The sequence below is a fragment of the Anopheles coluzzii genome, chromosome 2 (assembly GCF_943734685.1).
Source record: "Anopheles coluzzii chromosome 2, AcolN3, whole genome shotgun sequence".
Lineage (NCBI taxonomy): Eukaryota > Metazoa > Arthropoda > Insecta > Diptera > Culicidae > Anopheles > Anopheles coluzzii.
Window position 1 is genome coordinate 120,231,477 of NC_064670.1, and position 13,962 is coordinate 120,245,438.

Below are 13,962 nucleotides of genomic sequence, written 5' to 3' on the forward strand. Positions count from 1 at the left end.
TGTTGTTTATGCGAGCGAAGGAGGAGAAGCGACAAGGGAGATACAAACGCACGATCAGGTTTTTTAACGTTGTTGACACGGTCCCCAGAGGTAATTGATGCGCGGTAGGTGGTCAATGGCATGTGGAGCTAAATAAATATACAATAATTAGTGTGATATTTGAAATCCCTGCAGCTGCAGCATGGAATGGAATAAAACATCATCCATAACAAGGAGAAACAGAGGGTTGTACTTGAAAAACATGTTAATCCCTTTTTTGCGCGATGATTCTACATGCACACGTGCTCAATTAAAATGCATCCAATAGTTTTACAGCTCAGTTTGACGCATTCAATGCACAGCTTAAACATTCATACAACAAATCATTTACACATCAGCAGCAACAATCATGCAACCGCTGCAGCAGTCCACAATGCACCAGACCAGAGCCACCAGGATTAATATGGTTCTAAATCCATTCATTATCTTAATGGTAGATAAAGCACCACCAACGGACGTGCTGCTTTGATTTGATTACTTTGCAACGCTCACCACTTGTTAATTGACCACCGACCATCACGAAGACCCGCATCGCCGCATGCTTGTTGTGGTGCCCGTCCGCAACAGGGTACGTTGGCGTCACGTATCACACAAGTGTGAACAAAAAGGTCGTGTTCGAAGCTGCCAAAACATCAAACACAAATCGCACGCCCGGTAGTGGTAACTTGAGCCACATCAAATTCCGCTTTGAGATTTAGCACCGGTAAAACGTTATAATTAAGCGGCCCTAATTAAGCGACCAACAGAGCACGCGCCCGCGACTGCTCCCGGTTTAGATTAAATCAAATTTGCACCGAAATCATTTCCCAAATCCAGATCCACATGAACGCTGATATAATTGAAATATTTTCCCTTGAAATAGCCTATACAATGTTTTGGGGAGGAGCGGGAGGTATAATCAGTAATAAGGAATTATTTGAATGTTTGTTGGTACATTGTAAGCTAATCCCATTATGCGCCCACTGCTCGGAAGCTAATAATTTATGTGTTTAATCAATGTTTTGGCCAGCGTAACCATTAATTTCCATTAGTAAGGTGAGTTTTTTTTCTCTCGCACTTATCGCTCATCAAATTTAATCCCTTGCTGGTGTATTGTGTTTCAATTTCGATCATTTTTTTCAGAATGAAAAGGTAAGCTGTACATTTGTATGTTTCATAAGTACAGTCTTTTCCCGAGTTACGCGACACACGAGTTACAATAAATTGCAAAATAATATCAAAATAAATTGCCAACAGTTTCGATGCGCTAAAAATTCAGAAATGACCGTATTTCCTACACGAATTGTATTAAATAAGCTATTAATAGGTTTAGGGTTTATTATATTTAATCAAAACTAACTATTTATCATCTATATTTTGGGTGGAAACGGTGATATTCGACTTACGCAAACATCCGAGTTACGCGAATGTCTCCGGAATGCAATATTCGCGTAGCACGGGGGAAAGATTGTAATTTATAGAAGCTTCCCCCTTCGCTAGAATCAATTACACAAAAAACCGTATTTTATGTGTGATTTCTTTTTTTATAAGTAGCGTGTAATCCTTATGTGAAGTACTACATTTTCGGTGGAATTTAAAATACCAAACCCTGATTTTAAACCGCCCATTGTTCTCGTCCTTTCAACACTAAATTACGGCAAATTACATTCCTCCGTGTGCGTCGTTTCGTACCACGAGCACACGGGCTCATCCATTACACCACACAGCCCAACAGCGTGCCCAAGGGAGAGAGCAGACCGGAGCAGCCAGGCCAGAGAATTGAATCCATTTAATGCAACCGTATCGATGCACCGATGCAACGCACATTGCCAACACACACACGCGGGAGGAACGGAAGCCGATCCCGTTTTCTGGCGAGCCGGCGAGAGCGCACACACGGGTACCCGCGGGAAAGAGTTATGATCGATAATGAATTTGACCTTTCTTATTCCTTTGAATTTGCAGAGGTAAGCAGCACCACAACACTGGTGGAGGCGATGGGGAACGAAAAAAAAAACAACCGGGGCCAGAAATCACAATGCTGATTCCATTACAGTTGGTACATAAATTGTGCATCCTCCAGGCCCAGGGTTCGCCGTGCCCCAGTGCACCAGAACGCATGCAATTACACATTACATTACCAACGCTGCTCCCCTCCGGGGGTGACACGGTTTAACGTGGGCAATTTATGTTGCATTATGTGGCCAGCACGGACGAATGTTTTCCTCCCCCCCCTTTCGTTCTGCTGGTTGATTGTAATTAAACCAAAAATGGGGTGCGGGTTGGGCAGGTGGGCCTTGAATGCAGGTGTGTCCGTAGCACTGAATACACTCGAACAGGTGACCTCTTGGAGGTACTGGCTGCAGGGCGTCGTCGTCTTAAAGCTACAAGTGCTGCACAGATCCATTTCTTCCCTTGCGGGGTCAAAAGCGTTCCGCGGGAACCCGCTAGTTGATGGTGTCGGTGGAGGAAGAGAGAGAGAGAGAGAGAAAAACGTCCCAACGAAACACAAACAACAAGGGCGAAATCTGATCTTGATTAAAAAATTGTCACAAATTATCATGCACCTCCGGAGCAGCAGCAGCACCCTCGTTAAGATCGATCGATCGGTGTTCGATTTCTTATGAGAAAGGTGTGAAATAATCATACATAATGTGACCCCGCAGCATCACCTTTAACCAGGCTCCTCAGTGGCTTGTCAATATATTCCAAGCTTGTTTTTCTGCTTTACGTTCACGTTCTTCTCTTTGACATTCGTGTGAGGACGTTCAGGTACGACCACCAACATGTGACACGGCGGTTGGCGTTCATCATCGAGCTGTCAAGAAATTAATGCCATCCCCGCGTGCGTACGATGGCCTCCAGACGGTGACAGAGGGCGGGAAGGAGAGGCATGGAGTGCGTAATGTAGATGCAGTCCGCACCCCCACGCTCGATTATCATAACGCACGCACGATCGATCCTGCTGTGTAGCGGGCGGTCACGTCCAGTCTCGGTGCATGAGTGATGGTGAATTCAGCCATCCTTGAGCTGAAGCTGCGTGAGCCAGGGCCCGAATACAAATGTCCCAAGAACGGCGTGCTAGCCTGAGCCGCATGCGCAAATACGCAAGGCGATGTGTGCGCAAATTGTGCTGCTGCCAGCATTTCGTCATAATTTTGCAGCAAATATGAGTGTCGCATAGACTGTGAATCAGTCGGTCGGTAGTGACGACCTTTTAGTGGGTTATCCTTCATGCGCGAAAACGTTTACGTACGCGCTGCACGATTTTGGAGACATCTTGCCAAAGGGGTTTTGGGGTCATCGGGTTGATGAGTGTTGAATTGAAGGTAGAATTTATTTTGGAACTTGTTTTGAAGATTCTTCTTCTCCGTATTTCAGGATTAGAGAGTCTTCAGGTTGATAAAAATCAAAAATTGTAATTATTTAAAAAGAAATATTGTTTTAATAGTACATCATAGTTATGGTATTTACTTATAGAACAGTTATGGCATTCCATTAATTTTTAGGTGTCAAAAAGGCAACATAGAGACTAAAGCCAAAACAATAAATGACATTTGACATATGACCCTTGAAAACGAATGAACTAATGCTAGCAGCAGTCTTGCGGCAGCTCGAAAACTGTTTAACGATTATGACCACTTAGACGTCCGCTGCCCGCTCGAGCGAGATGACGTTTTGACCTTTACTCATTCCTTCATTTTCATTCACGCATTTCTTGCCAACTTGGTTTGGCATTCTGCAAAATGTGAAGCAAAAAGAAAAAGTCGAACTAAAACGCTACCAACGGACTCAATCCGTTTGGAGAGTTGAAATTGAAAAAAAAAGAAGTCCATTCATCAACTGTCACCCACATGGGACGTAAACGTTGGAGCAACCGACCGACCGGTCGGTCGGTTGCGATGTTTAGATTCCTAAGCAAAACGCGGCTGCCGAGCGGTGCTGGTGCTGCCACAGGCATTAAATCAATTAAGAGAACCCAGCTTGCCGCTAAAGATCACACGCTTACACGCAGGCCAATGGAAAAATGGTTTATTTCTGCACGCCCGTTCCAATTCGTTCCATTCGAACTCAACAGTTCTTTAATCATGTGGAAGCCGGCGCTCGGCGTACCACTGTCACACACGGGATATTAAATTGATTTCGAACGATCGCAAAGTGGAAGCGGATTGTTTGTTTTGGGAGGGCGAACCAGCGAACCAGATACGGAAGATACGTCTTGTTCTGTCTGCACGTTGTAATTAATATCTGCAAGGAGTGCGCAATTGAAATGTTATGAGTTTGTGCGTATGTTTTGAAAGGAGAACGCACGAAAAAAGATGTAAACAACAACACTACCATGCGTCTCCTTTTTTACTTTTAGAATCACAAATATAAACTTCAAACAGCTCGATACCTTGTATTGAGCTGTAATGCTTTCCGCTGCATAAGCAATAACGTTACATTAATTCCCTTGTCCTTATTTTCTCATCATCAGCTCATCAATAACTTCCACTCACGGGCTGTAACGAGCATTCGCATAAAGTTCCCTAGTGCCTTGGAAATAGAAACACCACACACCACCTTTGATTTATCGCGCAGATAAGATCCTTCACACCAATCCAAGCAATAAATTACTCACCCACACACACACACTTATCGACAGCCGGTTGGCACCCTTGGGTAGGTTTAATTTTCATAAATTAATCTTCAATGCAACTACCCGCCGGCACGCTTTGGCGGCGGCAGATGACATCAGTTTGAATGTGCATTTAATTTCCTCCCGCACACGCTACACTCAAGATTGAGCGATCATCTAGAAGTGGGAGGAAGAGATCGCTCGCTGGAGAGTCAATTATTCACGCACTTCACTGTGTAGTATGCACCGGTGGTAGGGTGTTTGGGGCGATCAACGAATGATCAACGGCGCTACCACCTACGCACGCCATCGCCACGAGCGGTGTGGCATTCGCATTCGCGATGACTTGCGGCCGGAACGACCTAGACCTTGGTGCGTGAGTAAAACAAAGCAGCAACAAAAAAAAGAGGGTAATGCGCTCGTAGGCGGAACGGTCGAACAGTCGCACGACTTCGCACGTGCCAAAAGCTTTGGGCCTGTTTGGGGCGGCATTCGGTGCCCTTTTTGCCATTCGTTTTTGTTCCCCGTGTGGCGGAAGTGAGCGTGAGTGGGTGGATCAGTGAGTCGATCACCTTACTGTTTCTACCGGGGAGCGGTTTTGTTGCGGAAGGTTATGTTTCGTTTTAACCTTTTAAAGCAATGCACGGCTCAAGCATAGTAAGCAGCCAAAGGAGCACATTTTGAATATGATAAAAACGCCATTTTGTATAATTCCAAATCGAAAAAAGACAAAATTATATTGCTGGGAATCTAACAGAGGTCACATCACTAACGTCTGCATTAAAAAATTAAAAAATAAAAAAATGCAAGGTTTTTTTACCAATTCCACTTAAGTCTTCACGACAAAATTGTTGGAGTAAAGCGTTTGCATCATGTTTGTTCAGAACAATTCTTTGGGACACAACTGGGGAATGTTGGACCAGTTCGCGGACTAGGGTGTCATATAGAAATTCGCCTAAAATGATCACATGGAGTTTTGGTGCCATTGAGCCGAGCCGCTGGGAAGCCAGTGGACGTGATCTTTGATTCCTAATATGTTTGTTCATGTTTCTCAGGTACTATTTCACTCTTTGGCCGGTTGCATCAATCTCCCGGCTAAGCGAACGCAGCGATGTAGCGACTTGTCGCTCGGTTTTCATTTTCAGCACCCTTTGGAGTTCAGCTTTTTGCGACTAAGGGGCGTCGGCCATTCGGAACTGAACTTACTTTCGATGCTCTGATTGTTGTCTAATACTACCAAGATGTTTTAGATACCGAAACAGGCTTATACGATGTCTACAAACTGCCGCAAGGATCCCGTTTTGAACGCTACGGGGTGCTACCGTTCTTTGATCGCGCAAACTTCTGAAGAAAGTTACTTCAATAGTTATAATTCGGCTGATAGAGGCATCCAATTTTGTCTGCTGACTCATAGGATACTATCATTGGAATTGCAATTAACGTTTTTTTAGTGCAAGTATAGATAAATCCATGAAAAATCGGCAATTTTTGTCCATTTTTGTAATGCATATGTCATTCAAAGTGAATATCAGAATTGAAGCATGTTTAAAACAAGATGCTGTAATTAAACAAAAATCGTTAGAATGTGCCCTTATTAAACTAAAGCTAATTAAAATATGTGACGTAATCAACTAAACACTTGCTTTTGTAAATTCATCTAAACAAGCCTCTTTGAAAGAGTCATTATTTTTTACCATTTAAGGTTAAACGCTGTTGGATTCGCTTTGCATCCAGGTTTATGCCGAATCCCACGCAATAAACTCTAAGCGTTCGGTTCGATTTTATTACACCAACACCTGTAACCGGCTTAAATTGAATCATGCGAATGATTGCAAACCCTTCAAGTGTTCAGTTGTGTGTCTGTAGCATCACCATAGAAGGTCCATCCTCATCCCTGCAGGCACAGTTTCAACCTGTTTGTCATGCGTCAGCACGTGCAGTTTTTGTTCAGTTTTTTTTTTCTTTCGTATGCTTAACCCCCATGCCGCACTTAAAACACCGCACGCGACCGGACCAGTGCACGGTTGGTATGCATTTGTGTGCAACAATTTGCCCACCCACGCGCCTCTGAGGCGCACATCCGTGGCGAGTGCAGTGCGGTTTTTCAAATCAAGACGCAGCCAGGCGCTACATTGTTGTGACAACGAGTGCAATGGTGGTTGGCGTAAGCGCGGTAGCTGCGCGGTAAATCAATCTTATCAAAACATGTCACGCTGGGGACGGGACTGGGACTCGGCGCGGCGAGTAAAACCCGCAAAGAATGCTAAAGCGTTACTTAAGCGCTTCCAAGTGCAATGGTGCCCGTTCTAATCTCGTCCCCCCCGCTTTCGTATGGTTGGACGTGGTGTCTGCCGTTCCTGCTGAGCCGCGAAGGACGTGAGAATTTATGTCCGCAAGGGATTTACTTGGTGAAGACAAAAGGTGACAGCGGTTTGATGAGAGCAAGCTAAACTGTCTTGAGCAATATCTTGAAGACGATTTAGATAGTTTCCGTGAAAGTACGATTTAAGTAACCCTTTGTCCTGCAACTTAAACTTTACCTTAAACTTAAACATAAAACTTATTGACAACAAACTCATAAAATGAAAGTATGCAATTCCCATCTCACACATAAAACACCATCGTTACAAGCTAGTGTAGTGGCACTACCATCCTTCCATAAATAGCACCGAGTTTGCTGTCGACCGGAAACATATTGGCCTTCCCAATAAACTACAGCATTAATTCCTTCCTCTCGGTGGCGATGAACAACAGAAACAAAAGCCATTATGCTGCTCACCGCTTGCTATCTTTCCGTGGAGTTTTTCTTTCACGGCAGAAGAGTAGCAGCATGTTCCGTTCTCCGGAAACATATCTTACGGACACGAATGAAAATAGAAAATTGATAAATTATGGCTTTTTGTCGCCACATACAACCGCATAAAGAGGCCAGGATGCACGCGAACGGTCGTCTTCGAAGAGAGTACGATAAAGGAACAGCTCAACGTGGCGCAAGCAACAACAGCAAGCAACTTCTTCTGACCGTTCTAGAAAGGTGGTTTCAGCTTATCTTTACACTTTCCTGCACCGATGCAAACCTCAAACAGGTGGGTGGCCTTTTTTCCCCCTTTTCGTTCCTAGTACGTCCAATCGATTGCATTCACTGTGGCAAATGTTTCAAGTGTGTTTGTGTGAGTTGTTTGCTGCTTTTTTGCTAGAACGTTCCACCTATCCCTTTGGCTGCGTGGCCAGTGTCCTAGTAACGATAAAGCGGATATAGCTCCCACTGTCTTTCCCCCGCATATGTGACAAAGAAGCGCCAGCCAGTGTGTAACTGTAAGCGGGACACCGGTGTAAAATAAATGCACTCCCACAGCCACAATGCAGCGAGCGGGTGGTAGTAAAAAACCCAATTTTACTGCACAATAAAAGCACTCCTTGAATGCAACGACGCGACCCGAGCGCCGTACAACCAGCGTAGTAACCATTTCGATCAATTAATTAAGCTTCCTCTATATCTCTCTTTGACTGTTTTTTGCCCTGCACACATCAGAGACGCCCTTCACCACACGCGGTTGGTTGTAAAATAATTGACATAAAAACAGGGATAACGATAATCTCGGGCACAGCATCGAAACGAGTCCCAAAATTGGACACAAAAACACACAGGTATGGACGATGGCCGTGAATTCGAGGCATGTCGCGCGAAGCGAAGCGAACCCGCACGGCCGCGAGCCATAAAACAGATACACAACTTTTGATGTCATTATTAACGTCCGAATTAATAAGGGACTGTCACATAAAGCACTATCGGGCTGACAGCATCAGCGGTAGTACCGCTGGCGATCAGCCATCAGGAATTCAACTTTCAACCCGGGGCCGCACGGAACAACAACGCACGGAGATTTTATTGATCGATATTCCCACGCAGCTGGGTTTGGTTTTCGCGATTTTCGCGGCACGGTGTTATCGGACAGTTTTAAGCAAAATTTTATTAAATTCACATTTGACGCTCGATGCCATAAAAGAGGAGCATAAATTTTGGTCCCTGCTTTATGGCTCGTTGAAGGCTGATGGATACCCTTTCCACGGTGGATCGGTTTGCTACCCGCACAGCTCGAACCAGCGCCACAAAAGGTAACCTTTGAGTGAGCATGAAATCAGAGAAGAATGCACCGACACAGTGGTAAGAGCTGCAGAACAATAAAAAGCTTAATCTACTTAAGCGAAACCGACCCTCTCCAGGCCACACTGTTGCACGATTCGAAAGGTATCGAGTACCCGGTTTGCTTGTTGCAGTTCTCTCCGCTGTACAAGGGAAGTCTCCTTTCGCGTCGATTGCGCCATGGGCCAAATTCATTATCACAATCACGACTGCCGCGCAAGAAACGTCCACTCTCGGAAGGGTGGCAGTAGTGCGCGGTGTGTCTCTATCTCTCTCTCTCTCTCGTTCATTCGTTTCCTTTGCCATGCGGACAGAAGTAAATTATTCCATAAATGGACACGATCTTTATTTTATTGCAGCGTACCTTACGCTACGTTGTTTTTATCTTACGTTCAGTGCCGGGATTTTGGTACTGACTGGGTTGGTTTTATTTTACAGGTTTTTAACTCTATCCATGCTCACTCGCTAACAGCTCGCGACCTGCTGACGGCCCTTCCTCAATTTACGAACGATGAAATACGAGGCCACCATCGCGCCCAGTGATATGAGAGAGCGCAGGAAATGCGCGGGAAAGGTTTTATTTTCTCACATTAAAACATAAAAGTCCAAGGTTGCGTCGGAAGAGATGGGCAGTTTATAATTACGTTAGACGGTGTGGCTTATTGCCTCTGGCAAAACTCTGGCAAAAGGAATGTGGTCTCTTGTTTAAGTATATTTTTTCATTAGCTGCAACCTGATTTCCTTCTAACCTGAGCAGTTCGCTAACGTCCACTTACATAGAATTTGCGTCCACTTGTTTTTTTTTTTTTTTGCTCTAATGTTTCACCGTTTCATCGAGATCGTAAATGAGCTCTGAAATAGCCCCGCAGGTAAGGGTGCCACATCCCTCCGGCCGGTAACATTAACCGGTTGCCCACAAATAGTCTCACATCGGCGACCTTTCGGCGTCTCACAGCTCCCGCCTAGGTTGTGTCAGTGTGTCAGTCCGTTTGGGGTGTGTCTCGCCACTCGCAACACACAAAACACGGTGCGCTAATCCGAGGGCAAACACGACCATGTGATGCAAACACCCCGGACAGGGAAATCGACCAACAAAAAGGCCCGAAGCGAGTCCAAAACTCGTCTATTCATTCATCACTTTGAGTGACCAGAGAGCCCCCTCGCCGCGTTTGAAACAGTTTGAATATCAACAGGCTGTTCCGGAATCGTTCCGTTCCGCTTGGCATCGGGCCATGATGCAGTGAAGAGTTTGCTCCAAACACCCCCCCCCCCCCCCCCCAAACTCCAACTCCGACACTGTCCGTCACTCCGTCGGTTCCATATGCACCCGTGTGCGATGATAAATGATGGTTTCGATGGAACGAGCGACGTTCTAAGGGGGCACAACAAGAGCGAAAGAGTGAGAGCATAAGACACTGCCCTTATAGCACGGTGTTTGCCTCGGAGACCAAACCAGCGGGCCAGTAGGCAAATTAGTAGCCGAAGCATGATTTATTTATTTGACGTAACCGATGCCCTAGAAGGCCCCGGTGACCGAAAGGGAAGGTGATTCTCATTTACTAATCGTCGAGTATCGCAAGACTGCCCAAGACTGGGACGATTAATCTTGCATTAAATCGAACGTTACTTGTTGCGCATGTGGATCAACAGCTGTGGCTGCGTACAGGGTAAAGCGTAGCAACGCAATAGATACTTTTTGAATTTTGCGTGCATCAAATGTCACAACCACTCTTTGCTAGCGACTCATTAAGCTATTTTAAAAATAATAAAACGCTCGTTCCATTCATTTAGCTTTCCATTCCTTCTAAATGATTGTGGACAGCACTGTCCTTCCGTGCTCCCGTGTTCGCCAATAGTCATCGCACCGGAATGTCACTAGAATTACACTGGGCGCCATATCACCCGTCACACGCCGTCCGAATGCAGCTCACCACCGAAAGCTGTGCCACCATTGTTTTACCCACGCTAGACACTAGATTGACAACGTCGCCGGCGGCTAGGCTTTGCCTCGGCATCGCGGAAGCAAAAACCCGTCCGTCAAATGAACGATGCTGGCGCTGCAAAAGGAACTAGAACGTGTCCGGGGGGAGGGAGCGGAACAACAGCGTGAAACGTCACAGGACAGCAAAACAAAAAAGGGCAAAAGATACAGACGCCCAGAGCTGAGTAGCATCCGACACACGACGGCATCACTGACTGGTATGGAGATAAGATTTCACGATCAAACGAACGTGTAGTTATTACCGGTGGTATTGTTTGGATTGTACAGGGGCGTCACAGCACAGATACAGAACAGCGTTACGGTTGAAGTGCTCTATTAAACAACGCGCAATGTAGGAAAAGTGATGTATTAATTTGAGTTTAAAATTTGCCTTAATGTATGCAATGCGCATTACAAAACTCATGCAATAATCACATATAGACGACATGGCTTGCCTATTACGACATAAATAGCCTGTTGAGGTACTTTTTTACACTGAAAATACCCAGAAATGAGCAGCGCGCGTGTCTCATTACATCTATCGCACGTGAAGATTGATTCCTCACGCTTGCTGTTTTCAATTTCGCAAAAAACCATGCCGCGGTTCTGTGCACGCGTGCAAGCATGCGTACCCGCGTCTGTTTGTACGTTCGTGACTTGTAAGGGAACGATGTCATTCCCCATTTCGACCAGGAAACATCTTAATTCTACGCACATTCTCAACGCAAAGTCGTGCCAATTATCACCACGTGAAATTTAGCCACAAAAAAAGCTAAACATTGACTCATCGAATCACACCCCACGGCAACCAATTGCTCGTGGCGAATGGGTTCTGCTGATTGGACCTACAAAAAAAGCAACCCCAAACCAAGAAATTGGATTCAATTTTCCAAAACATTATGTTGCTGCCTTCTCTCAGCATGCATGCAAAACATGCTTGCTTTACTACTGTGGAGGCCTCTCCCCCCGCGCATTGTTACACGGTTGAATAGATTTGATTTTCCACGCGTGTGCAATGATCATTCACTGGACAAAGGGTCTCCCTTCCCGTCCCAGGCAGCTCATGCCATCTCCACCACGGTGCTAACATACCGGGGCTCAGCTATCTCATTAGCACCGCAGCCTGACTGACGAACTGGCATGTCGAACGAACGGTTTGTTTGGATGTGCGAATATCAATTTGTTCGACAGCTGCCTGCGAGAACGGAATGAGATCGAGTTTGTCTATCACGCTGTGGTGTGCTCTCCGGCTTCGTCACCGCCGTCGCCATCCCCTTTCCATTCCCACCCTGTCACTCTTAATTTCCCAAAAGGCTCCAACGCAACGCGCCGATCGCCGGTTCAGCTTCAGCCCGCTCTCGCCAGTGTGCGTCACTTTTAATTAGCCATCCCTATTAGGGTAGTGTGGGTATATTGCTGTGCTATGTGCTAGTGCATTCGCCTTGCAACTCTCTGGTGCCTTCACCTGCGAGCGAAAAGAGTTTTGAGGGGTGGGAGGAGGAGACAGAACTAGCACAACAACTTTGCCAACAACTACACGACCGATTTGCAACAAATCAGAAGAGCAGCGCTAGAGGGGATCTGCTTTCTGCCCGGTTCTGGCGTGCGGAGGGGTAGGGTCCATATTTGAACTTTAAACGTGGTAAAATCTGGTCGGATCACTATCGCCGTACGTGTGAGCCCATGCAGTGCGGTACAGTGCCCGGGGTTCGGGTGCATCCAGCAGCAGACACGGACGGGTGACATGTAATCAACACCTTTCCCGATTTGTTGATACAATCACACCAACGCTCGCAGCGTGTAATACGTTACGGTTACGGTTGGTGGGCTGGTAATATGCATAATAAAAATGAATCAACGATTGTTCATTGGTTCCGCTAATTGTTTGTCTATTGCTCTGTGAAACCCTTCGGAGGTTAAAAGTAAGCAGGAGGAATTATATGGAAAGAATGTCAGATTAGTTGTACAGAACTATTAAGTATAGATAACACTTTGTACTAATGATGCTGTTCAAGCTTTCATTTAGCATTATATTTTCATAAAATAGATCATTTAACACTAAATTAACATTTATAGTTTCAAGCACTTGGAAAAGTCAAATAAAACGTACGTGCAATACTAAGCGTTATGCCGTTACACTATGATAACGCTTCACATAACTGTTCTTAAGCGCCAAAAGTTATGCAATCCACATTGCACGTACCTCGTGTGCTTGTTACAAATCGTCGGTTTGGCATCATTTGGATGCTTTTACAAATAAGGTTGGGCTCATATTTGTTAAATATCACATGAATGGAAAACAAACAAAAAAGAGCAGAGTTAAACAAATATCATATCAACTTGACATTCGTGCCGCTATGCTATTTATGATGGATATATGTTTGCTGATGGGATGTATCTTTCTCAAACGAACGGCATCAAACGTTCTCTATGCCACAAGGAGCATTGCTCACAAGCACCCACTCTATCTCTCTCTTTCTCTAAAGACAAATATGCGACATATGTTTGTGGTAAGAAAAATGTAATTACTTACTTCCAGCGGTCGGTCTTCGCACGGTGGTGGAAACGACAGGAAAGCTTGTAATGTGCCCCGTGGCGGATATCGAAACGATCGAATCTTTTTTCGCACTTTCCTGTAAAAAAAAGAAATGTAAAGTGGGAAAAGAGAAAAAAAACATTACAACAAATACCGAAAATAGCACCCAACCCGTCAGCATCAAATCCTTCATCCGTCCAAAAGCTTCCCTTCTCTCTCGAGCTTGATTTGTTTGTGCATCGCTACAAACGAGCCTCGCAGCAAAGGAAGCAAAACGCTTCAAAAACAGTCAAAACGAGATATGATTACGGGGTTTTTATTTGATAACTACACAACACATTTCCATCCCGAGGGAGGTACACCCATTTCACTCAATTCAACTCACCTGTTTGGTACAGTTTTTGTGTGTGTTTTTAACATTATATCCTGCTCAAAAAAATATAAAAAACGCACCTTCCAGACCCCCGGGGAGGCAGCCGTTGTTTAGGTGTGTTTATCCAAAACTCGAAACCTTATCAAACCGTGTGCCTTCCACCGCGCAGCTTTCCAATCTGCCCCGAGAATTGAATTTCTTCTTACGGGTACCGGATCTTGGCACTTCCATATCGCGTATCCCGGGCTGTTTTTGATTGATTTCCCGCGATCTGCTGCCCCGTAAAAGCACG

The 13,962-nt window shown here is 45.3% G+C and overlaps 1 protein-coding gene across 5 annotated transcripts in view; it reads right to left on the minus strand.

Annotated features, from left to right (window-relative positions):
• Nucleotides 1-13,962, minus strand: part of LOC120949498 (high affinity cAMP-specific and IBMX-insensitive 3',5'-cyclic phosphodiesterase 8) — a 127,977-nt gene that overhangs the window by 72,795 nt on the left and 41,220 nt on the right. For all 5 annotated transcript variants that reach the window (XM_040366827.2, XM_040366835.2, XM_040366833.2 and 2 more), the window contains exon 3: nt 13,295-13,394. In XM_040366827.2, the coding sequence (XP_040222761.2) occupies nt 13,295-13,394 (100 nt within the window). The remainder of the gene's footprint in view (nt 1-13,294; nt 13,395-13,962) is intronic.